The 26380-nt window shown below is 46.4% G+C and overlaps 1 protein-coding gene across 1 annotated transcript in view; it reads right to left on the bottom strand.

Moving 5' to 3' along the window:
* Positions 1 to 26380, bottom strand: part of TBC1D8 (TBC1 domain family member 8) — a 96809-nt gene that overhangs the window by 31472 nt on the left and 38957 nt on the right. Inside the window, 4 exon segments of the mRNA XM_032469696.1 lie at positions 3955 to 4195; positions 6362 to 6590; positions 8351 to 8469; positions 23228 to 23383. Of these exon segments, the coding sequence (XP_032325587.1) occupies positions 3955 to 4195; positions 6362 to 6590; positions 8351 to 8469; positions 23228 to 23383 (745 nt within the window).

The following is a 26380-nucleotide window of genomic DNA, read 5'->3' as shown; positions in this document are numbered from 1 at the left end:
CCATTCCCCCACACTCGAGTCTGCACAGACAACACTGCATTCATTTCTCAATGTGCGTTTATGCAAAACATCTTCCCCTGTGATCCCCTAAGAGCACGAAGGAAATGAAGGATGACACGACCACGTGGCACCCTGCACAGAACACTCAGCAGCCCAGGACCTCAGGGGAACGTGAGGCCAGCCCGGCCCGCAGGCAACAGGCAGCCGGGTGCGAGGGGGACTCGGCAGCCCTCCCATTTCCTTTGCAAATCCAACCACAGGACCATGACAGACCAGGACTCAACCACCATGCGCATGCATGAGGCTTTTCCACCCGAGAAGAGGCCCCCGCCTCTGTCCTCTGCTCTCCATCCCCCCCACCGAGAGAGCCAGCAGCCCTCACAACCATGAAGCATGAGGGCCTGCAGGGTGGGAGGCGTGGCCTTCCCTTGGAAGGCGGGCTGGGCTCTTTGGGGCTGCCTGTGCCCCAGGAGAGGGCTCTGCGCTGGAACCAGCAGGCGAAGTCCAAAAACACCATATACGCCAGCCTGGCCATCCCAGCGGGGGCACAAAGAGAACAGGAAAGGCCTGCCCGGAGAGTTAGGGATCAGCCGGGCGACGGGGAGCAGGGGTCATCCCTGAGGACGTCAGCCCCCGGGGCCACCACGCTCCCCTCTAGACACTGACCAGACACTGACAGAAGTCACTGACAGCGTGGGAAACAGTCCACTCACTGCACTGCATGTGCTGGTCTCCTCCTGCGTTTTCAGCCAGCCAAAAAATGAAGCTATTATTTCATTTTGACTCAGTGAAGCCCATCCCTCTCCGCCCTCTCCCCCCTAAAATAGCTGCATACACTTTTCTCACCCCATCCTTCACGACTCACAATCGGTGTTTTCTGTGTGAAGTGTCAGAGCCAATCAATCTCGTCCCTCGTCCCCTCCCTCCATTCTCTCTCCAGAAGCCCCATCCCCGGCCTCGGCCCCTGTGCCGTCCTGGATTCTGGAGCTGCCCCCTTGAAGAATTCCTGGTCCAGGCGTCCTCTGTGAAGTCCCACCAGCCCTGATTTGTCTGACGGATCCAGTGACAGCACCCCGTCCCCTCCTCCCTGCTGCCCTTGGAGGTGACAGCCCCACTCTGCTCCGTGTCCCTAAGTCCCACGAGAGCAGGAGTCATGACTCATCTGTAATCAGACCCCAAGGGCACCTTTCTGAAGCCCTTGTCTGGGAAGGGAAGTAAAAATCTATCAACAAAAGGGGGCCGGGGGAGCAGTCCAGCACTTGTGACTGTGCCCTCGGCCTGAAGAGCTGTTTTCCTAAACTCTAAACCTGGGCTGTCTTGGCAGGATGTCAAGCTGACTGAGTCATTACCTGTTTATGTCCACAGGCCTCCGTCGCCATGACAGAAAGCTGCAGGGAGGACCCGCCAGGAACCAGCAGGAATGACATGCCTTTCACTCTTGGAGGAATTCACTCAAAGGGCAGTGACGAGTGAAACATGCTGGGGACCGGGCCCGGCCGTGCATCCTGGGCCCCAGGCACCCGCGGGCCAGGCAGCTCCACCACCGGCCAACACTGGGGTCCTTTCTGCCCTTTCTCTCCTCCTGTTTCTAAAAGTTCCCAGGGTTTGGGGGCGAGGGGGCAGACTCCCTTGTGGAATTCGCCTCTTTCTGGAAGACTCAATGCTGATGAGTTCCCGCCCCCGACAGATGACTTTCCCAACCTTCCGTCTTCCCCTCCTTTCCTCATCTCTGCCCCCAAATTACAAATGCCCCAACTGCAAGTAGAGCCGTGACAGAACATCAGGAGATTTGGGGAGGATCACCTCAAATCCCAGCGCCCACGGGACTGACCAGCACACATGCACTACCAGCCGGCCTCCCGACCCGAAAACCACGCGGTTCCCACGCGTACCTATCTGCGCGCAAACACGCTGAAGGAGGTAACAGCCTACGCTGGTGGTTTATACGAAGCCCTTGAACAATGCGCACAGCTGAGATGTGTTTCTCCTCTTGTAACAGAGCCCGATAAGCTGGACTAAATGCACTCAGACAACAAACTGTACAGAGATACTGCAGGAAATATAGCAGAAAGCGGCCGCCACTGAACCAGCTTGTCTCCTCTGGTCCTAAAGCGGAGCCCGAGACACTTGCAGGAGCCTGGGGCCGGGAGGGAGGCAGAGGAGCTCGGGCCTGGGAGTCAGAAGAGCACGGGACAGCGCTGGCCCCAGGGTGCCCTTTCCTAAGGGTGGGGAGCATCCTCTCCCAGCCCACACAGAACTAGCCGATGATCAGAGAGGACACAAGACCAAGGGAACTTCACTGGAGTTTTACCCCCAAATCAGAGCGTTTCCTTTGGATTTCTGCCTTACTTGGGACCATCCACGATCAATTTTAAATGTATGCACACAGCAGGAAGGGTCACTGAATTCTTTCCGAATACACGAAAATTCTGGACACTTCCCTTTGGGGACCACTAATTAGAAGGACACATCCCCCCAAATGTTCAGAGAAGACAGTACACATGTTTAAGGAATAATAGGAATGTTAAAAGGGACGAATAATAAACAAAACTTTGGTCAAGATTTAATCATCTTGGATTAAAAAAAAATTTAATGACTAGTGGTTCCCCCTAAATTAAACTAGAATCACCATGTGACCCAGCAATCCCACTTCTGGGTATATTCCCCAAAAGCAGAGTCTTAAAGAGATATTTGCAGACTCCTGTTCAGAGCAGCATTATTCACAATGGCCAAAAGGCAGAAGGAGCTCCGTGCCCCACCGACAGATAGCAGGTGGGCAACATGAGGTCGATACAGACAGTGGAATTATCATTCAGTCTTAAAAGGAAATTCTGACACAGGCTGCAACATGGATGAACCTTGAGGACGTCAGGCGAAGCAAAATGAGCCAGTCACACAAGGACAAACACTTCATGAGTTCCCTCATACGAGGGACCTAGACTAGTAAGAATCAGGCAGGAAGCAGAATGAATGGCAGTTGCCAGGGGCGGGGGGAGGAATGGGGAGTCCGTGTTTAATGTGGACAGACTTTCAGTTTTGAAAGATAAAAGTCGTAGAGATGGATCGTGGTAATGGTTAAACACGAACGTACTTAATACCACGGGCCCACGCACTTAAAAATGGTGCAGGTGGCAAATTTTACGCGTGTGTATTTTACCACAATAAAAAAATTTTAATGACTAGTAGTACTCAGATAGCAGTGGTGACTCTGTGACTACATCAGAAACATCCAGCGAGGACAGCACTTTATGGGTAACTTGTTCTTCAAAGGATACAAAGGTGACCTTTTATAAAGGCATCAACTCTGCAGTGACCCAGTTTGAACTACGAAGCCAGAAATCACAGTCAAACTCAAACACCACAGTCTGAATTTTAGGTAATAAAGTCGAATTTCTTGAAAGAGACAAACAACTCAGGTAATTCAAGCAATAATTCAAGCAATTACCTCCCGAGTCCTCATGACTAGTATCGATTGGGGGCAAACAAGTAACAAAGAACGTTGACTTACACTACTAGTAAGCACATTTCCTGACGACAAACTGGTACCGAAAATAAATCCAGCTGCCCCGAAAACTTCTTCTACAAAGCAGTTTAATAGGAAAAAACGTTTCTTAATGTGCAGTAATAGCCCAATGCTGGAAAGAATTCTATCATGAGGCTATTCATATTACATTTGCGAGAAGTACTTTTTATGGAAGGCAATTTTGAAATAATATCTGAAAAAAAAGGAGAAATTGAATCCCGAAATCAAAGCCTCCTGCATAAAGGAAATGAGTAACAATCATCGCCAGTGGCCATGTCTCTGTCATGATTAATGACGTAGGAAAATCAGATTGTGCCACAAGGGAAATGTACATCGCGCACAACAAGGCTAACAAAGCCCGTGTCTGGGAAGGTGGCGCACCGACCGCCGTCCCCTGGGAGGTGAGGGGTGCTGGGGACAGGAGCTCCTACCTCTTGGTGATCTGGCTGGGCTCCTGCAGCCCCGGGTCGAGGTCAAAGCCCTCATTATCCAGCAGCCTGCGGAGCGCCACGTCGGCCAGCTGCTCCATGATCTTGAACACCTCGTCCAGGTTCAGAAACATGGAGAAGTCCCGCTCTTTATTCTGCGTAGTGATGCGGATGGTGTCCGTCAGAAAGACGTTGGACGTCCTCTCCAACTTCTGGATGTCAACCCAAGGGACTACGAGTTTCACTGGAAGAGGAGGAAAGGTAAATACAGATTTTACCCTAAAACCAGTTGAACCCAAACTCGAATGCTTCAGCAACACTGACCGTGCAAACCTTTTCCTTCCCTGAAATGCGAATACCTTTTCTACCGGAGCAGGAAGGAGGGAGCACAGGGCTTCCTGGCAGCCACGTGGCAGAACCCAACTCATGCGCCAGTAATTTTCTTAAAGGCATAAGCAAAACTTCACAAGTCGTACAAGGGACATCATTCCAAAACACCAAGCTGACAACAGGAAAACTATCCCCCAAATATTTAACCTTAAGTACTTGCAAAGTATGCAGAAGGTTCTCGATCCACATAAATTCTGGTTCCAAAAGCAGCATTCATAGCATAAGCCATGAAAAACCGGAGTGCAAGAGGGTTTGTGATCTGGTTTAGAGGAAGGGGCTTAACATTTAGATGATGTCAAATGACAGTTATTCAAGTCTTACAAGACAGCATACAAGTAGTTTTTATGGAACTCATTTTAAAGTAACACAGGACTAACAGCACGTTTCATAAATGAGCGTTCTGTTCCCAGGAACGTTTCCAACCAGGGGTAGTTAGGGTCGTGCTGACACACAGCCAGAGGGGAGGGACACAGACAACAACTTCAAATGATAAATATGTTATCAAATATTAGGAATCACTTTCTTCCAGATTTTATTAACTTATCAATCATTCTCACTACCTCTAGTTTTTGTTCACTTTCGGAAAATAACTCATTTTTCCTTTTCAAATGGAGGAGGGGGTGATGACGTGCTATGTCCATCATTCCTCTCCATTTGTTTTGCAGTAATGTTTTCAAGGCCACGTTTCTACACCAGGCATGAGAATAAGCTTCTTCAGCTGCTTCTATATAATCTTTTACACACATACACACACATACACTCCCCCTACACTACCAGCCCTGCACTTAAGAAACCCATTCAAACAGGAAAAACAGACATGTAAACAAATAAACAGCCACAAGCTTGACCCAAAACAGAGATGCAAACACACCACAAAGTACCCAGGGACCAGGGGAGGCTTCCTGGAGGTAAGAAAATCTGAACTGAATTTTCAAAGAGGAACAAGAGTTTCCAGATGCCTTATGAATGGGGAAGGGAAGGAAAAACAGGGTGTAAATTTTGAGAAGCATTTCAGAAAGCAGAGAAGCGAGGACGGCCGTTAGGTGAGAGCACATCCCAAGGGTGGGGAAGGCTGTGCAAACAGGACGTGTGTCCTGGAGCGTGAGGACCAGGCTGGTGGCGCAGGGAACAACAAGGGATGATCACCTGCGGGACACTGGGCACAGCAGAGTTCAAGGAGCCCCACCCACTGGTTCAACTTGAAATATAAACATACATCCAGGAAGGAAAAAAACTATGTATGTATATATACACAAATACAGCATATACACCGCCCTGGGTGGGCACTTCAAACAATGTTTGTTCCAGAAGAAGTTTCAATGGGAATGACTTTTAGAATTTCAGAGGGGAAGGTATAGCTCAGTGGTAGAGCGCATGCTTAGCAAGCACTAGGTCCTGGGTTCTATCCCCAGTACCTCCATTAAAAAAAAAGTGGGGGGGGGGACAATAAAAAAACATATTAAATCTTAAAAAAAAATCAAATACAACTGAGCTTTCCTGTTTCACCTTGGACTCCTATTCCTAGTACAATGACTGTAGGTACATAAATGTGGGAGAGGTGGATCTCAGGTGGACCCAGGTGAGGAATCTCCTTCCAGGAGCAGGTGTGACCTTCAGGCCTGGGAATTCTTTAAACAGCCCCCGCTGGGTTCCAAGGCAGCAACCTGTCCTATTCCTTTAGAACTACTGGGCCATTGGTCCGACACTTTTCAAAGCGATACAGAGTAGCAAAAACCTTTCAACAGCTGTGTGAAGGGAGCTACAAAGAAATGTCCCTTAAGGCAGGAGGGAAGAGTGAATTCTCAGAAAGTCAAACCTCCTCACGGCAGTGGCACATGCAATATGACATGACTCTGTGCACAAGCCATTTGGAAATTAATCATGTATTACCCGTTCTCATCTCAACCACTTGTTAAATCTTTTGTTGTCTAACTGTTCACGTGATGCTTTGTCTCAGGACCAGCGCTAAGCATCCCGGGGCCAGCTCCACCTGGGAAGGCCCGCCCCACCCCTCACTTACGCTCCTTGCCCAGGAAGAAGGAGTAGAAGCAGAGGTGGTTGGTGCTGAGGTACAGCCAGCCCTGGCGGGGCACCCGGCCCTTCCAGCAGCAGCAGGAATAGTAGGTGACCAGCTTCTCGGCCTCTGGGAAGTTGAACCTGGCCTCGAACTTCACCAGGGCCTCACGGAACTTCTCGGGCTCCTCCTCCTGCTCGGCCAGCCTGCTGCTCGTCTCCTCGGCAATGAGAGCCTGGTGCACAGAGAATGGTCCCCGGTCGGGAGAGCACGCGGGATGGGTGGGGCCTGCTCATCCCATGGTCCACCACCCAGAAGCAGGCCCCGGGGCAGATGGGAGCTGGGGGACTCTTAGAACCTGTCTCTTGGCCACTCACCAACCAGGAGGCTCTGTGTGAATCTTAAGCCCCGGTTCTCCAACAAATCACTGTTCTAAATCCCTCCCGCTCTTCCCTCCAGAGATATGAAGACAAAATGATGGTCTCAGGAGTGTGAACTCAATGCATCAACCCTGAAGAACCACCCACGCTGGAGTTAAAGCTGGTCTTTTTAAACAAAAACCATTAACGTCTTCCTCATTGGGTTCAAAACTTTGGGTGTGAAGCCAACAACTGCCCGATTCTGTGACCCCTGGTCCATTTCACCATAATATACCCTCTGGTCCTCGAAGGTGGAAAAGGCACAGTCTGGCTGAGGACTCTGAGGGTGTAAATTCCTCCAAAGCACTGGGGTACACAGGGCAGCAAGGCGGGAAACAAGAATCTGAATCTACAATCGTTTTGCTGACAACAAACAATAGTAAGGATGCTTTCTAAAGCTGGGGTGAGGTGGTCAAAGGGCCCAGGATGTCAGCTTGTGGCCTGTCCCTAAGGGTGACAAGGCACTGACAATATCAGAACTCCGACTCCCCACTCCTGACAGCTCACTGCACGCATTTTCACCGAGAATTTGCTCTGTTGGAGAACTCCAAGTCCCTGGGCATCACATATGCTACTGGATTTTTAAAATATACTTGTAAATCTGTATTTTTATTAGCCTTTCCCTTCCTTTCTATTCTTGTAAGGATGTTTCATGAAAGGCTGTGAAAGGCTAAAACAAGGCCGCTCGCGGGAGATTGCTATCCGAGCCTGCATGGCTGCACAAGCGATTTTTGGAAATATCCTGGGCTTTACCATTAACACAAAATGGAATTCAAAATCAGTTAGAAAACAAATCTGAAGGCTGGTGAAATTTCAAGTGATTTTCATTTTCCTTCTGATGTTTTTCTTTGTTTTCCAACTTGTATTTAACAAGACATTACCAAAGTTATCATTAGGAAAGACGAATTTTTTTCTATTCTTTCCTCCTCCTGAAAGTGGAACGTGCTAGGTGCAAGAAATAAAGAGCGATGAGACGTCACAGCTGCAAAAAAGTTGGGGAAAAACTAATTTCAAGAGTCAAGTAACATTGCTGCTGTGCAGAACATGAATCTTAACATTCTATTTTCCTTTTCCTGAGATAAAAAAGGACCTTCACTTCTGTAAAGGGTAACAAAACCTTAGGCCTGAGAATGAAGGTTGGTTGGTTGGTTTTAATTTCAGGTGAATTTTGTCAGACCGACTCTGCAAAATTTGACGGGTGGCGAGTTGAACTCATTTGGCTTTCGACATTAAGGCAAGAACTTCAGCCAATGTTCAAGAAAAAGGAATATGATAAAAATGCTGCTGTGAATGTTAACCACTACATATAAAAATAAATTTTTTAAAAGTTTCTTCCGTATAGCACAGGGAACTATATGTTCAATATCTTGTAATAGCCTTTAATGAAAAAGAACATGAAAATGAATATATGTATGTATATGCGTGGCTGGGACACTGTGCTGTATACCAGAAATTGACACACTGTAACTGACTAGACTTCAATTTTTTTTAAAAAATGCTACAGTGTTCAAAATATTATATGCAAGTTATAAGAAAGATGGGGAAGGGGGAGAAACATCACAATCATGACACCTACCTTCACCTTCCCTTTGACAAAGCTGGCAATGTCGTCTTTGTTATCAAAGACGGACAAGGTGTGGAGGAGATTTTGCTCCAGCCAGTCCCAATGCTGGTTTATTTCCTCCAACGTGGCACCTGGATCAGAAGAGAAAAGGATGCAGAGATTAAGAGACAAAAGCAATTCCTAGAATATGAACTCACTTTCCAAGCACGAATCCTGTGTTCACATTATTAAGACATTCCAGTGTCTTATGTCCTGGGACCCAGGTTGCCGGCGGACGAGGAAGGCACCCTCCACTGGGGTGCGGTCCCCTCACCACAGCACCGGGTCCCACTGCCACACGGATGGGCCAGCTGGCCAGTCAAGTCATCCCTGGGGCTGCTCCGTGGGCATCCTGCCAGCCTCGCTCATGCGCGGAATCCCCACCACCTCCACCCAAGTGACAGAAACATCTAGAATTACACGGCTATCCCAGGGGAAACAAGCCCCGAGGTGACCGACTCTCAATCTCGCAGAATTTCCCTGAGAACACAGTCCCTCGAGAGGGCCCTCAGCCCAGGTTCACAGAGAGAAGAGCCTCTTGGGACAGCTCTGCTGGTGGCCCGGAGGCGCTGCCACTAGGAAATTTCCAGGTTTACAAACTGTACTTCATGTCGTTTACAGCAAAATCCCTTAAAACAAAATCCCTTATAAACATACATTAAAAGAAATTTTATTGCACATGTTAAAACCACAAAAACATCCAAATGCTGTCTAGTAAATTAATTTCTTGCAGAGGCAACTGAAAAAGCAATCAGTCTATTACTGAAGCATTAAGCAACACTGTTACCAAAAAGCTTAGGTGTCTCCAAGTCTTTATTTCCTCTCAAGGAACCTCTCCATCCTCCTCAGCGGACAGCCAGCACCTTGGATGGGGGCTGGGCCAGAGGTCCGATCAAGCCCACGACTTCTAGACAAGAAGGGGCACGTGTGCATCAGGTCTGCGAGCCTGGCCGGGAGGACTAGGTTTCCAACAGGGAAGCAGGAGATACTCCAACCTCAAAGGAAGGAAGGGCTCCTGATAAACAGCCGTGCAGAAATCACTGAGCTGATGTAAGAGGCATAATGATCAACAGAGCCACACCCCACGTGCACAGGAGACAGATACGCATCGTGCGAACCCTGGCCTTTTTCTCTGTCATCTCGGCATTCCTCGCTCCAGAGTGGGAACGCATGTGAGAATCTGTACCCTCTGCATAAAAACGCCAGAGAACTTACCCCGGACCCACGGGCCTGGGGTCACTGAGAACGGAGGCCGTCTGTACAAGGGCCGTTGTTCTAAGGGGCAGTCTGGGAAGGAGCAATGGAAGACTCTGAGAGTCCACTTCATAAGGAAAAATGAGAATTTAAAATAATGGTGTTTATTTCCCTGTGTTCTCCAATCTTTAGGCATGTCACTGCCAACACGACGTCCTTTGGTCATCACTAATGCAGCCTCCTCATCTCGGGAGGGCTCTGTGGCTTAGACAACAGACTTGACTTCTCATAGTTCTGGAGGCTGGGAGGCCCACATCAAGGGGCTGTCAAATTCAGTTCCTGGCGAGGAAGGACCCTTCCTGGCTTAGAGGTGGCCACCTTCTCCCTGTGTCCTCACAAGGCAGAGAGAGTGAGCCCTGGTCTGTCTCCCCTTCCTATAAAGACACTAATCTCATCAAGGGGGCCCCACCCTCATGACTTCATCTAAACTGCACCACCTCCCAAAGGTCCCACCTCCAAATACCATTGGGGGTTAGGGCTGCAACATTTGAATCAGGGGTATAAAATAAAATTCATCTTCTGTGGCAAGACAAGAAAAATTTAAAATGTAAAAAGTTCTCTGCCCTCTGACCTCATCTCCCTCCACCATGCATCCTGTACCTGCACTAGGGCATCCACCAAGCACCCCGCCCATCGGCAGGAACACCTGCTCCATCAAGGAGCAGCGTTCTTCTGGTTCCAGCACAGCAACTCCTTAAAAGGTAACATTCCTTCTTCATTTTATGAAGGGTCCTAATACCCAACCAGGATGAGACTGAGCTCTGGACTGATGTAAACTGTCAATAATATGTCATTTGGCGTCTAGCCCTCTATCTCAGACAACTTATAAACCTGTGCTTTGGTTTCTAACCAGCAGAACAGTTCTCAGAGCTTTCTGAGATGCTCTTCCAAGGTTATCATCCTCAAATTTCGCTCGAATAAAATTCCATTTCTTTCTTAGATCAACAGATTAATTTTTCGTCTACAGAGGTTTGGGAGGACACCAGTCAGTCCGTCACAACCAGTGACCCTGCCCAGCTGTCCATCAGTCTCACCTCCCTCCCCACCTCCCCTGTCTTTCCCTTCCAGGATCATAAACCCAAGCAGCAGCCCACTTGGGGTTTAGCAGAGCCAGCTCCGAGCCGAGTGCTCGTGACCCCTACCTCCCATCTGGAAGGCCCCTGCGGTCTCAGGAAACCCCTGGCCCTTCAGGCTCCCTCTTATGAGAGACAAGATTATTTGGAAGCAAAAGCCTCAAACCAACCAGTGTCCAGGCTCCACAGCAGGACTCCTGAAGCCTCTGAGCACCATCCACCTGAACTCAGGACCCGTGTGGCCTGCCTGGCTCCTCGCGTCCAGTGCTGACGTGGCTTCGGTGGACGACGTCTAAGTCACCTGCCTCTGAGTTAAATCTCCCTGCCTGGTCCGTATCTTCGAGTGGCAGCTACGTAGGCGTCAGTCACCAGAACACCCCTGAAATCTGGTGGCTCAGCGCCGGTGTCTGGGTGGCGGGGGGACAGCACATCACACAGTTCATCCCAGGAGAGAGTCTCTAGGTCCCTCAAGCCAATGAACCCTATGGGGCTGCCAGCCCTCTGCTCTTCTCTGGCACTTTAAGGTTCTCTCTTTCTAGATCTTTATCTTTTATTATCCATCATAATAAAACCAACTGGTCAGACTATTTAAAAAAAAAAAAGGCAAGGAATACATGGAAACGTGGGTATCCATATCAGCCTTCAATTTTTCACCGTACGTTTTCATGAACTTCCTAGTTTGCCAAAAACAAGCAAGCAAACAAGCAAAGAGAGACTCAGAGGACTGAGGAGGAAGAGAGAGGGAGGGGATGACTCGGAGGCCTTTCTGTGCCAAGCTCAGCCTCCCTGATGTGGAATGAGGGCTGGGTGGGGAACGGAGGCTCAGATACTTCTCCAAGGTCATGTGTCTCCAAGGAAAGGCAAACCAGGGTGTGAGGTCATTCTCCACATCCTTGAAGTGCCCTGGGGTCCTCCCATAAGAAGCTGCATTTCTTTTTCAGTAACAATCACATACTCCTTAGGTCCAGGACTTCCTATGGCCTGACCTTAAAACATCTACTCAGCTTCACATGGAGTGAGCTCTCTAACCCCGAATCCCATTTTCCTGAGTGTACCTGCCTGGATGACACGAAACAGACCTTCACATACCCTGTTCCTGAGCTCACAAGTTAGCCATCAAGCCACGCATGTCTTCCTCACCTGGTAACCACAGACGCCGTGAATAAACTTACAACTGAACCTCTTGGGTGGAATTAAGATTTGAGACCACATCATCAAAACAATTAAACTAGGGGAGAGAGTATAGCTCAAGGGGTAGAGTACTTGCTTAGCATGCATGAGGTCCTGGGTTCAATCCCCAGTACCTCCTCAAAAAATAAATAAACCTAGTTACCTCCCCCCACCAAAATAAAATAATTAAATAATAAATTTTTAAAAAAACATAAAGCTATTTTAAAAAAAGAAACTTTTATTAAAAAATTTTAAACTTTTATTCCTTAAAAAAATTCTTCTACCTGGTGAGGATGGAGGTGGAGGTGGAGGATTAAGAGAATAAACTATTAGGTATAAAATAAGCTACAAGGATATACTGTACAACACGGGGAGTAGAGCCAACATTTTATAATAACTATAAATGGAGTACAACCTTTAAAAACTGAATCACTATATTGTACACCAGTAGCTTATATAATATTGCACAGCAACTATACTTCAATAAAAAGAAGAAAAGAAAATTCTTCTGCCTACTGGGGAGGAGCCTTATAATAGGGGAAAATCATTCTAGAACAAAACTAAGCTCAGGCCTTGAGAGAGAAAATAACCACACATGTAACATCCATCACTGAGCCACAGTTGGTGGCGGGCGCAGTGACAGCCGTCACCCTGTGCTCAGTCTGACGACAGCTGTGCGCGCGCCTCTCCCAGCAAAGACAATCACCACCGTGGGACTTTCCGATTCGACTGTCTTCTTGACAGTCTTGACGTCAGACCTGATGGAAGCTGCCAAACGGCAGGGAAATCCTCCCAACTATTATTTCCTCCGCAGGGAAGTCTTATGGTGGCTTCAAAACTCCTGCACATCAGGGCCAGCCGATGGCACCGCCCTGATCTCAGCGGACCAGAAAGGAAAGCCACTTCACATATATCGCACGTCAAAGCCTGAACCCACACAGTAGCTGTGTTTTTCAGCGACCTGAAGTAGCCCATCAGAAAATAGCTTGTTTTTTCAAACAAGCTATTAAAATAGCTGTTTTTTGAAATAGAAAACAGGACACATGCCACTCTAGAAAAGGCAACTAGTGACTTGTGAAATATTTGTTGGCGTTATGCCCACACACAAATATATTTCTATCTGTATGTAGGTCATGGTTCAAAAAGTTTGAAAGCCAGCACATTACAGACATATAAGTGATGGGAAATGTTAAGAAGAAAAAATAAGAAAGTGAGAATTTGTTGTCCATTGATGAGACAGAATGATTAAAAGGCTACAAATTGACTCAACACTATAGCAAGACACCCACTGCTCCTGCTCTGGACCTTACAAAGCTAAGACGGAGGAGAGCTGTTGTTACGGCCTGAATTGTGTCCCCCCAAATTCACATCATGAAGCCTTAACTCCTAAGGTGACCATATTTGAAGATTAGAGCCTTTAAAGGAGATAATTAAGGTTAAATGAGGTTGTAAGGGTGGGGCCCTGATGCACAGGACTGGTGTCCCCATAAGAAGAGAAGAAGACACCAGGAATGCACCACATGAACACACAGCAAGAAGGCAGCTGTCCATGCCAAGGAGAGAGGCCTCAGCAGGAAGCAACCCTGCCAACACCTTGACCTTGGACTTCCAGCCTCTGGAACAGCGAGAAAATAAATTTCTGTTTGTTTAAGCTGAGACCAGCTTAAAGGGGCAGGGCACAACCATTAAAAGAATGGTGCTGCCATCGAGGACACGACAAAAACTGATTAGTCCAAGATGGCAGAAGATTCCACGTCCAGAAGCCCCCGAGTCTCATTAAAAGCTCATCGTAACACATCAGCTGCTAAATGACACACCCACAGGCACCATGGCAGCTCCAAAGCTGACCATAAAAGGTCAAAAAGTGGGCGGTGGCCCAATTCCAGGAAATCCCCACCCTTCCCCAAAGTAGCTGGGTAATCCTCCCACTTGTGAGCATATGGAATCACCCAGCCCGTAAGAACTAACAACCCCATGTCCTGCGGCCCCTCACCTTCTGAGACAGCCTATACTCTGTCTCTGCAGTGTGCATCTCCCTGAATCAATCTACTTTTACTCAGCTATGGCTCACTCTTGAATTCTTTCCTGCGTGAGGCCACGGACCCTCACTTGGCAGGGCATGTCCCAGGGACTCACCCGAGACCTGTGATCTGACCGTCCTCTCATGCCCCATTTTCCTGCAACAGAGCCACCCCATCTGTGGTATTTTATTATGGCAGCCCTAGCAGGTTAATAGAGCTTTCCGAGACCAAAAATGTATAGGAGTATTGTGGCTTGTCACACACAAGTCCAATTAGCAAAATTATACCTTGTTTCATTAAGCCCCTTAATTTTGCAGAAAAAGAGTCTTCTATTTTTTAAGAAAATTCAGGGTCCCTGGATCTTAAATATAACCCACACAAGAAGTCAAAAAAATCAGATTTATAAATAGCTATGTGAAACTAAAATATGGTATTAGACAATTTGATTATGACCACAAACAAACCACACTGATGGATTTATAAGCAACTACCTTGATGCTCTAAGAAGGAGCAGCCGGCGGTGCAGACACAGGACACGTTCTGAACGCCCAGCGAGAGCCAGGCGTTTTTGTTAGGTAAGTCGTACACTCAGCCTGGTTTATCTTCATAAAAACGTCACAAGGTAGATAATGTCATTTCTGGTTTCTAGGTGAGAAGTGTGAAGGGCAGACAAGAGCCAGCCTCGAGGCCTATTCTTCTGGCTCTTTCTGTAAGGAAGTGGAGACAGGAGAGAGGGCAGGGGGCGGGGGGCAGTTCCCAACAGCTGCGTCACTTTGAAACTCACACACAGTGCTTATCCTTGTAGGTTTTCCCCAGAGGTATTTTCAGGAAATAAAACAAGCATCTCATTGTCTATACCTACAGCTTCTGCACAAACACAGCCATAAATAACTGGATTCCAGCTTCAGTTTTAAAAAGCTACTGTTTCTCTCTGCAGAGTAAATATTCAGTTGAAATAAGCATCCTCTCCAACTACCTAGATCCTAATTTACAATGAAACGGGCACTGAATATGCATTGTTCACATCTGTCCCTCTGCAAAAGTAAAATATTTCTCTACGACCCAAACACTAAAAGTCTTCTATCTAAATGCCTGGGCTGAAAGCCACACAGACCACGAAAGGACTAATTAAGAGGGTAACAGTCAAAGCAGTGTCATTCCTAAATTCCACTCATACACAGAGAAACTCACGGGCAAAGAATCTAGTAAAAGTCACAAACGACAAGAGAGAAAGTTTAATTTTCAGAAACCTCACATTCTTCAAGTGGATACTTGAACATCTAATCTATATCGTCTGAAGCAGTATCTCTCTTTACAGGAACAACATTACATCCTCATGACTTTTTTATAAACTTGTGTTCTTTTCTATTTTTAATTTAAGAAAAAAATTTTTAAATTTTAAGAAGTTTAAGAAAGTAAGTTTTAAACCTTTCAGTTTACACAATTTCCTTACCCTTTTTTGCCTTCAAATTAGAATGAGCCCCTAAAATTATTCATGTTAGGTGAAAAACAAACTCAACTACTTTGACCCTGAAATTAAAATACAGTTTAAATTTATAATCAAAATGGTCGTGAAAATGTCCTAGTACAAGTTTTACTAGTAACAGTTCTCAGAAACAGAAGCAGAGATAGTAGGAAAGAGGTAGGAAATTTTGACCTACATACACAAAAGAAAAATCAATCAATAAAAACAGAAGCAGAAATGACAGATACAAGAATCAGCAGAGACATAAAATAGCTGCTATAAACATACTCCACGTGTTTAAAAAGTAGAGGAAAGCAGGAAGATGGGGAGAAACTAAGTGCAAGGCATAAAAAAAGGCCCACATCGAACTTTTAGGGATGAAAAACACTACCTGAAGTCAGGAAAACACCAGGTGAGGTTAAAAGTAAACAGGACACTTGAAGATAGTGATAAAAATTATCTAAGATGAAAAACAGAGGGACAAGGATGAACAAAACAGAAAGGACAGAGCATCTGAGCTGCAGAACCACCACCAGCAGCCTGAAATCCTAACTGGGGTCTCGGGAAAAGGGGGTGGGGATGGGGAGGGAGAACCAGAGAACAGAAAAAAAATTTTTGCAGAAATAATGGTTGAAATTTTTTTCACGTTTGATGAACACACAGATTCAAGATTCTCAACAAACCCCAAGCAGAAAAATCATTCAAGAAAAATTACAGAAATGCACATCATAATTGAACTGTGAAAACCAGTGGTAAGGGGGGGATATCACAATATTTACAGAGGAACAAAGATAAGAATGGTAGTAGACTTCCTATCAGAAACATGCAAACCAGAAGACATGGAGCGACAGCTTTAAAGTTAATTTACAATTAAAGAAAGAAAAAGAAAACATCAATTTACAAGCCACTGAAGAAAAACATGAGTGGATTCCTGAATAACTTGGGAATGAGAAAACCTTCCTAACCACAACTCAAAAATCAGAAAGTATAAAAGAAATGAGTTCTAAATCCCACTAACAAGGCAAACTGGAAAAAGATTTTGTAATTTCCCGTCTCAAATAAAAGGCTAAAATTCCTAAAACACAGATAGTGCCTAAAATTCGGGGTGGGGGAAGAACCACCCAATAAAAAATCAGGCAAATGATAGTAACAATGTTGCTGACAATGGCCCTTGAACATGACATAACTAAGGAATGCAAATTAAAACTGTGGGAAAACACCACGTCTTACCCATCAGGTTGGCAAAAATCCAAAGGTCTGACACGAGATCTGATGACAAGTCTGGGAAAACAGGCACTTTCATCCACTGCTGATTGGAATTTTAAAAAAGAGTAGCACAGCCCCAGAGGGGAGAAGGGAATTTAGCAATACCTAACCTTTACCCTTTGACGCAACAATTGCTCTTCCAGGACTCTACCCAGTTATCTGTGTGGCATCTGTCCTGGTAAAGGTGGAAAACAACACGAATGTCCATCATAGAAGACAGGCTGGATAAACTCGGGTACTTCGTGATGAAAGACAGACAGAGCGGAGGGAAGGAGACGCACAGACACAGAGAACCTGCTTCTACCCACCACGTCCTTGGTTTCTACTCATGTGCCAATCACGATGCATCTGATTTTAAAAAAGAGAACAGATACACATTATTCAGCCTTCAAAAGAAGGAAATTCTGGCACCTGCTACAATCTGGATGAACCGTAAGGACACTATACTGAAATAAGCCAGTCACCAAAGGACAAATACGGCAGGATTCCACTGACGTGAGGTTCCTGACGTCAGACTCAGAGAGGCAGGAAGCAGCACAGTGGCTTCCAGGGGCCGGGGGATGGAGGGGCGGGAGTTAGTGTTTCATGGGTACAGAGTTTCAGTTTGTGAAGGTGAAATTTCTAGAGATGCGCAGTGGTCACGGCACAACAGTGTGAGGGTGCCCCTGAGCTGCACACTTACAAGTGGTTCTGTTACTCAGCCATAAAAAAGAATGAAACAACTGTTTGACATAATGCCATTTGCAGCAACACGGAGGAACCTAGAGATGACCATACTAAGTGAAGTCAGACAGAGAAAGACAAATATATGGTATCGCTTATATGTGGAATCTAAAAAAAATGACACAAATGAACTTATTTACGAAACAGAAACAGACTCACCAGCATGGAAGACAAATGTATGGTTACCAAAGGAGAAAGGGAGGGGAGGGATAAATTAGGAGTTTGGGATTAGAAGATACACACTACTGTACATAAAAGATAAACAACAAGGTCCTACTGTATCCCCCAGGGAACGACATTCAATAGCTTGTAATAACCTAGAATGGAGAAGAGTATGATGAAGAATAAATTCACGTCTGTGCATGACTGCACCACTCTGCTGTCCATCTGAAACACTGCAAATCAACTATAATTCAATTTTAAAAAACTTAAAAATGGTAAAGATATCAATTTTCTGTAATATGCATTTTACCACAATAAAAAAAAAATTATTTAAAGAAAGCAATCAAGACTTCTGTTTTACAATTCTACTGCTCAGGGGTCCGGACAGCTGGTTAAAGAGCTCAGACTGGGGCCCCACACAGTCCTGGAAGGTCCCTGCCCTGGCTTCCCAGAAAGGGTCCGGGAAGCCTTATCTGTGATCACACACGCCACCTCCCTCCCCTCCTGCCGAGCCCGGACCCTCCAGGCTCCTGCCCTCACTCACCGTCACTCTGCACTGAGCAGACTCATGCCGGCCTCCATCCTGGGCACTGGAGGGTCAGCGGTGGGCACAACTGAGCAAACTTTTCATCAGGGAGGCAGGCATTAAAAAAGGAAAATGAAACAACAGCAGTGCTAAGCGCTGGAGGGATTCCAGGGCCAGAATGGGGTCCAGGAAGGCCTCTCTGGGGGGACATCTAGGCTCTGATCCCAATGACAGGACAGGTCCCCTGCCCACCGCCCTCTAAAGAGCTCACAGCCAGCGGGGTAGGTGTAGCTCAGGGGTGCAGCATGTGCTTAGCGGGCACGAGGTCCTGGGTTCAACCCCCAGTGCCTCTGTTAAAAGAAATAAAATAACCTGCCCCCCCCAAAATGTAAAACGTTTAAAAAAATGTTTCTAATAAAATAAAAAGAACTCATAACTACACTCTGACAATCTATCTTCTCTCCTATCCACTGAAACCAGTCACATTTATAAAGCAGGGTATTCTTTTGGTCCCCGTAAGTCAACAAAATCACAGTCATACAACTCCTCTCTCCCTCCCACCGCAGCCTTCTGCAATAATAATGATGACTGTCACCCAGGAAATGACCTTCCACCCAGCTCTCCCACCTCTGCTAAAAAGAAACAGAAGTTCTCCTCCAAAGCTCTCTGTGCCCCCAGGCTGCCAGCGTGAGATATAAATCACTCCTGCAGGCCACCCTTCCTGTCCCTGCCACGGCCTGCTGCCGCCCAGGCCCTTCCTATGGCTCTTGTTTGTGCTTTTATCTGAGACCCTGGGCAGGGAGCCTTCCTCAGTGCTCAGGACACGATAAAATATTAAACACGGTGAGTCAATATCACAGCGCAAGATGCCCAAGTAACTCCCAGAAGAGGCTTAAGTACCTCGATCGATACCACACGCCCAAGACACAAATGCCCTCCCCGTTTTCTCTTCCCTGACCCAAGAACAGCAACACAACTGCTTACTCAGGGCCCTTCTGTGGGCAAGATGACCCAAGAAAGAGAGCGAAGCATCCGCAGACCCGCCCGGGGTCAGGTCCAAGGCGAGTGCCCAGGTCAGGTGGAAACTCGAGGAAGCATGTCTTGGTTCAACAGAAAGAACAGTCTAGGAATTACAGCTGCTCAGGACAGCTACGTGGCCGGGGGCTGGGCAGCCTTGATGGAAGGCAATCTGGCAATAAATACATCAGTGGCCTTATAAACGCACATCCACTTAAGGCAGCAATTCCTTATCGTAGGCACACCCCAGAGATGTTGTGGGTTTGGTTCCAGAGCACTGCAATAAAGCCAACATCGCCACGAAGCCAGTCACACCAGTTTTCGCTTTTCCAGGGCCTATAAAAGTTACGTTTACACTACAGTCTATTAAGTGTGCAACAGCGTATGTCTAAATACACAAGGAACCTACCTTAATTTTAAAAAGACTTTACAGCTAAAAAAGAAAAAAAGCTAACCATCATCTGAGCCTTCACAAGTCGGTAATCTTTTTGCAACAGTCACGTCAAACAACACTGGTGACAGACCACAGTATCAGATACAATATGGAAAAGGGTGAAATATCGAGAGAATTACCAAAATGTAACACAGAGACACAAAGTAAACAAATGCTATTGGAAACATGGCGCTGAGAGATCTGCTCATGTAGGGCTGGCCACAAAACTTCAATTTGTGAAAAACCTAACATCTGCGAGGCACAGTCAGGTACAAGAAAACCAGGTGTATTTGCACGTGTCCTTCCAGGGTCCCAGCCTCTCTCGCTGTCCTGATCTTTGCTCCACCTGGACCTGCCGTTTCCAGACTGCTGTCTGCATTCCCCACGGCCCTGGGAGGCCAGGGAGAGGGAGGCTGCCCCCTACACACACACCCAGGAATCCCTGACACCAGGTGTGCGTCTGGGATGAGGCAGGCATCAGACATTTCAAATGAAAGGTTTTAGAGGACTGTTGAGTGCCCTGAAATATTTAAGTATACAGAGCTTCATTCAGGTTTATAACATACTTGAAAATCAGAACCAATTAAGTGTCTGAGCAAGGGCTGGATGCATACATCAGGTGACAGCCACAAGGCTGAACACTGTGTAGCCCTTCAGCATGACACGGTGTCGCTGTGGAGCCGGACTGGCTACCGTGGACCTGCCAGGCTACCCGGACTCAGGAACTGAGTAGGCTTGGGCACCAAGTCCCCTGCTGCCAACTCCCCAGAAGCCGCTCCAGTGAGGAGACAAATATTCCCATCAAAAGCCTCAAATCCAGAGCAAGAGCACCTCCCTTGCCTGGGGCAGAGGACAGGAGAGGAACAGGGAGAAACCGGAGAGGGGACGGGGTCCTGCTCCCTCCCACCCGGCGTCCCGGCCAGCAGCACACCAGCCCCCTCTGCTCTGTCCCCAAAATACAAGTCAAAAAGTCACACTCACTGTGTTAACACAAATAACAGACTGTTGGTCTGGTCATGGTGTCTCCCCACGAGCAAGATGGGGAGAGACAGCAAAGCAACCAAGCAAAGGAGTCAGCAGTGAGAGGATGCAGAGACGGGAAGGAGGTGCTCACGGGACAGAGACGCTGTCCTTTAGGAAACGGGAATGCCCACAAGGCTTCACGCTCCAAAATGATGTCAGAGAAGCATGTGTTCGATGAAACAAGAGCTCGAAGAGGAGCCGGTGAAATCACAGGGATGGAATGGGAGGCTGGAGGCCTGAGAAAATGAACTGGGGCTCAAAACCACACGACAACAAAATTAGTAGATCAGTTAAAGGCAGCGAAGTGTGGAACACGCTGCTGAAAACAGAATTAACTTGGAAGAAGAGGGCTATGTAACCAGCGGGGAGAAGGCAGTCGAAAAAGACAAGACATAAAACAAAACAGATAGTCTTCCTAAACCACTATCATGAAAAGAGATACTGCCTTACACACATTCCTTTTTCTGCCTCTTCCCTAAATAGTTGCCTTTGAGTGATTTCACAGTTAAATCCTACAGCATAACCAGTAACACGGATACGAAGTAAAAACGAAAACTGTGAAGGAACAATACACTTGTTTAGTCAATTCTTCTATTAAGGATCAGTCCATTTTTACAAAAAAAAAAAAAAAAGAAAACAGATGGAAATGGAAACCAGACAACAGCTATGCAACATTCAGTGTCCTTGAAGTGGGGAAGCCAATCAATGAAACATAATATGCGTTTTTAAAAAATGTAGTATGTACACAGAATGATACAAGAAAACTTCCCGAAATGATTAAAGAAATCAATCTGTGTCCTGGAAGAGCACTGGAGTTCCAGGAAAGTGTAACACCATGTGCTCAAGGCACTACCAGATTATAACATTACTAGAATTCAGCGATAAAAAAGCACATCACCCACAAAAGGGGGTAAAAAAATCAAACCAGCGTTAGATTTCTTCCCCTGTCACTTAAGTACTGAAGCGACGGCCCCCGAGCTCAGGAACACAGCCATAGACCATCACACCCCCAGCCAACGGGTCGTTCAAGTCCAAGGGCAAGGAAGGGACAGACATTTACAAATGGGAGACATTATTAGGGGAAGAAACAGGGAATACAGCCAATTAAGAGATGAGCCAAAATTAAAGATTCTGTGTTGGGAAAGATATACCTGAGTGAGAAGCTTTCAATCAGCTTAAACAGGGAACTGCGCCGAATCGTGGTGGCAAGCATGATTACAGAACAGAACGGGAACCACCGTGTAAATGAAATAATAGGACTTTTTAAAACGGAAGCCCAGGGAAGCAGGGGAGGGAGGAAAACTGGCATCCTCGTCCTCCGGGAGGGAGTCAGTGAACGCTGTCGCAACAGAAACACTGATTTAAAAAGCCACCATTCTGACCTTGTCATGCTTTCAAACATCGTTCCCCTTGACCTTCAATGAACCTTTTAGACGGGAAGCACTCCGTGTTAAAAGAGACATTCCTTTGAAGTTTAACAGCTCTTTGGTTTCACTTCAACTCCTCTCCTTTTATTGAAATCAATGAAAAACCATATGCTTGTTATAAAATAGCACCGTCAGACCAGCTGCACTTTTGTAAGATGCATCCATCCTTCAGAGCTATCCCTGGGCTTGTCGAAATGCACTAGGAAGTTGTCTGAATGATGGGAGCCCAGCGTCGCCGGAGGTCACCTGGGGTGGCTAGGATGTGGAGTGAGATTTATTTCTTCTTCGTACTTTTCAGTGTTAATTGATTATACTGAGCACGCATCATTTTATCATTTTATGCAAATACAGAACAATCTGTCCAAAAAAAACAAAACAAACTGGAAAAAAAAAAACATGCCAAGATGTTAACAGTGGTTAGGAATGGATGGTGGATACAGACGACAATTATCTTCTTTATACTTTCCTTTATTGTTTTCCAGGAAAAAAAAAAAACAAAGTAACCTAACGTTGTTATGGAATGAGAGGTGACATGGAAAGCTCACGGCAGCTGGTAAACTACTAAGAGGAAAAAAACCCCACAACTGAAAACCTCCGCATAGAAGCACATACGTAGACAGAAGAGTGATCAGCACTGGATAAAAAGTTACAGAGGGTTTCTTTTTCCTTCTTTCTTACCTATTTTTATTAATTTCTGGAAGGTGAACATTGATTACTTGTGTAATTGAAAAGATACATCTCAGTTTGCTTTTTCACTAGAATGGGCTTTGCAGGATGCAACGATCCCCAGCCCTAGAGGCGTGTGAGCAGCAAGGCAGAGTGTTGGACGGTGTGCACAGGAGGAACCGAAACTCAGATGGAGAGGGTGGGAAGGTGATTTCTGAATTCCCGCAGGGACAGCCGCCCAGAGGTTCAGTGCAGATGTGGAGCAAGGGGTGAAGACTGGCCAGAGTGAGAGCCAGCCTCAGACGGCTCCCCGGCACCGCTTCAGGATGTGTGCGCACCCAGGACACGGGTCTTAAGTAAGACACAGGATTAAGAAGAAAACGGCTCAACGCATACACAATGGTGCACCGACCCCGGAACAACACGCCACTCCAAAGCCTGGCTGCCCAAGCTTTGAGCCTCCCTGTGCTTTTGATTCGGGGGAGGAAGGAAGGAAGGAGGAAAAAAGAGCTCATAACAGCAGATGCGGTTCTAAAAGAGTTACCTTCAAGCGTCACCAACATGCAGATACTCAGCATGCTCAGACCTTAAGGTTTGGAATATTCCACCTGGAACAAAACTCACCAGCGGCTACGGCCCAGTAAACGTCCGATCCACTCAGTAACTCACCACATGCTATGGGGGAATACACCTGGGAGCCGGGCACCTGCAGCAGGATCCGAAACGGGGCGACCCGGGCGTTGGAATCCAGCACCGCATCCAAGGCACCCACCAGGCGACCTTCAAAAAAAAAAAGGAGGACAAAGCACATGCGTGAGCACAGGGGCTAACCGGCCGCACCCCGCGCTCGGGCCCTGCGTCTGATCTTGACCCCCCCGGGCAGCAGGCCTGGGGTCTCCATCTCACGAGGCCCAGGGCTCCGACTGCCTTGTCCCGTCTCCTGGCATCGGGAACAGGGCCTGATGTTTGCAGCCACTCGGCACTGACTGGCAGAGTCAATGAGAAAGCGAACAAGGGGACCAAACAAGCCCCCTGCCCTGGCTGAGGGTCTGCATCCCCTGGCATCTCAGTACAGGAGGCCACGCAACACAGTGAATAAAGGCTGGGGATCCAGAATCCGAATGCCTGACTTGAATTTGGGCTCCACCATTTTCCAGCTGTGTGACCTTGGGCAAGTTACTTAACTTCTCTGTGCCCCGGTTTCACCATTTGTCAAAGGGAATAATCACAGTGTACCTTCCTCATCGGGTAACCACGAGAATTAAATGAGTTAATACCTGCGGCATGGACTATCAGCTGGCCGGGAGAAGGACCACCGCAGTCTCGCCCGTTATTATAATTATTGTATCATCATCTCAAAGATGGAAGAATGACCCAGAAGGGAATCGTGAGAAGCAATCAGGAAAACGTACCCAAGTGCTTCACAGACCGTACAGCGCCCAACAGGAAGGTCTCCCTCCCTGCTGCAAAAAAGCACTGTGAATCAACAGCAGAGGGAAAGCAGCAGTAGCTACTTTCTCCGGGTCTTCTGTGGCCAGGACTCAAAGTGGTTGAGAGGATTAAGCCTCTCACCTTACTTCACAAATAATTCTTTTCTTTTTTTTTTTTTTTAAGTGGTAATGCTGTCCTTTCCCATCCTGAATCCCCTCAGAGGGCACCTTTGGGGGCGGCTGCAGAGGCCAGGCTGCCTGCTTGCCAGCATCATGAGTTCCCTTCACTCACTGCTGGGGGCGGTGGTAGTAGCTGACTCGATGGCCGCAGCATCCTCTGTTTACTGACAGGGCTGGCAATTCACAGATCATAACTGGAAATTTTGGCATGAACTCAGTTTTCATGTATGTAGATGTGTATAAAACTGTCGGTGAATATATGTATATAAATATGTGAACACACATATGTACATGCACAGATACACACATACACTTACAGACACACGGTCTCCAGCTCTGTCCACGAGAGCCAGAAACTGGTAGGAACCTTTAGACGGTGGTTTTGACAAACTGCTGGGGGCATAAAGCTCAGAGCATTCTCTGTGTGTGTAACAAAGGCCTACTCTCTCAGACTCCATCCCCCCAGCCTCGCTGTCTCACTTAAGGGGAGGGAAGCGGGGAGCTAAGAAACACTGTAAAGGGCACAGCGCAGAGGCAGAGGCTCCTGAAAGACTCAGATTCACTGATGAGATTTCAGGATACTTCCCCTCCCCGGACTTCACCACCGCATCAACAGCTCCAGTGTGACAGTGGATGACAGCAGAAAGAGACTCTGAGAAAGCTTCCTCCAGAAGCGCAAAGACGAAAAGGAGAAATCAAAACCAGGACACCTGAGGAACCTGAGCCCTCTGGCACCTACGGCTACAACAAACGTTAAACACAGCCCAAGTCACAGTCAGAATAATGTAAAATTCACACTAAAGAACTACTTCTTCAGTTCTTATTAGCTGATACATCATGTCTGGCTTTCCACAAAGAAATTACAAAGAATGCTGAAAGGCAAGAAAAAACACAATCTGAAGAGCAAAGCAAGCATCAGTAAAAGCCTCATACACGGTGCTGATCTTGGAATGATCAGACAGGGAATTTAAAGTAACTGTGATGAATAGGTTAAGGGCTCTAACGAAAAGGTAGACAATATGCAAGAACAGATAGGTAATGTATCAGAGAAATGGAAACTCCAAGAACAGGTCAAAAAGAAATGCTAGAAATCAAAAACACAGTAACAGAAATGAAGACTGCCTCTGGTGGGCTCCTCAGTAGACTGGACCCAGCCAAGAGGAGCTTGAAGGTAAGTCAAGAGCAATCTCCCAAACTGGAAAAAGGATGAACAAACAAAAAAGCACATCCAAGAACTGTGGAACAATTCCAAAAGCTCTAAGACGTTAATAATTGGAATACCAGAAGAAGAAAGAAAAAATTATTTGAAGTTATAATGGCTGAGAATTTTCTAGAAGTAATTACCGACACCAACCTACAGATACAGGAAGCTCAGACAACATCACGCCAGTTAAATACCAAAGATTATGCATGCAGGCATATCGTGTTCAAACTACAGAAACCACAGGCAAAGGGAAAATCAAAAAGGGATAAAACAGCTTCCCTCTAGAGGAATAAAGAATTAGAGCAGACTGCTTGTTAGAAACCAAAAAGCAAGAATATGGAATAAGACATTTAAAGTATTGAAAGAAAAAAAATTCCATCCTAGAATTCTATATCTAGTGAAATTATTCTTCAAAAATAAAGGAGAAATAAAGACTTTATTAGACAAACAAAAACTGACAAAATACATTTCCAGGTTATTCCCTAACCAGTAATAAATGTTCAAAGAAGTTCTTCAGAGAGAAAGAAAAATGATATAGTTTAGAACTAAGACCTACATAAAGAAAGCAAGCGGTGTGCTGGGGAAGAAATAAACAGAAACAAAATAAATTTTTTTTTTTATTTTTCCTATTCTTAACTGATCTGAAAGATAAATGTTAAAGTAGTAATAGTGAAAATGACCACAGCACACGGAGGAGGTGAACGGCAGAAACACCACAGGATGACAGGGGAGCCTTGAAAACACTCTAAGATACCTCCCTTCATGTAGCGTTATTTGAAGGTAGACTGGTTTAAAATGCATAGTTTAAAACATATAGTTCAAACTCTAGGGCAACTCCCACAAAAATTTTTTAAAGTGTAACTGATATCCCAAAAGAGAAGAGAAAATGAAATCATAAAATATCCCACTGAAACCACACAAGGCAGAGAGGTTTTTGTTTTTTTTTTTTAATGCAATGAATAG

Source organism: Camelus ferus, chromosome 28, assembly GCF_009834535.1.
Source record: "Camelus ferus isolate YT-003-E chromosome 28, BCGSAC_Cfer_1.0, whole genome shotgun sequence".
Lineage (NCBI taxonomy): Eukaryota > Metazoa > Chordata > Mammalia > Artiodactyla > Camelidae > Camelus > Camelus ferus.
This window is presented reverse-complemented; position numbering and strand designations above follow the sequence as displayed.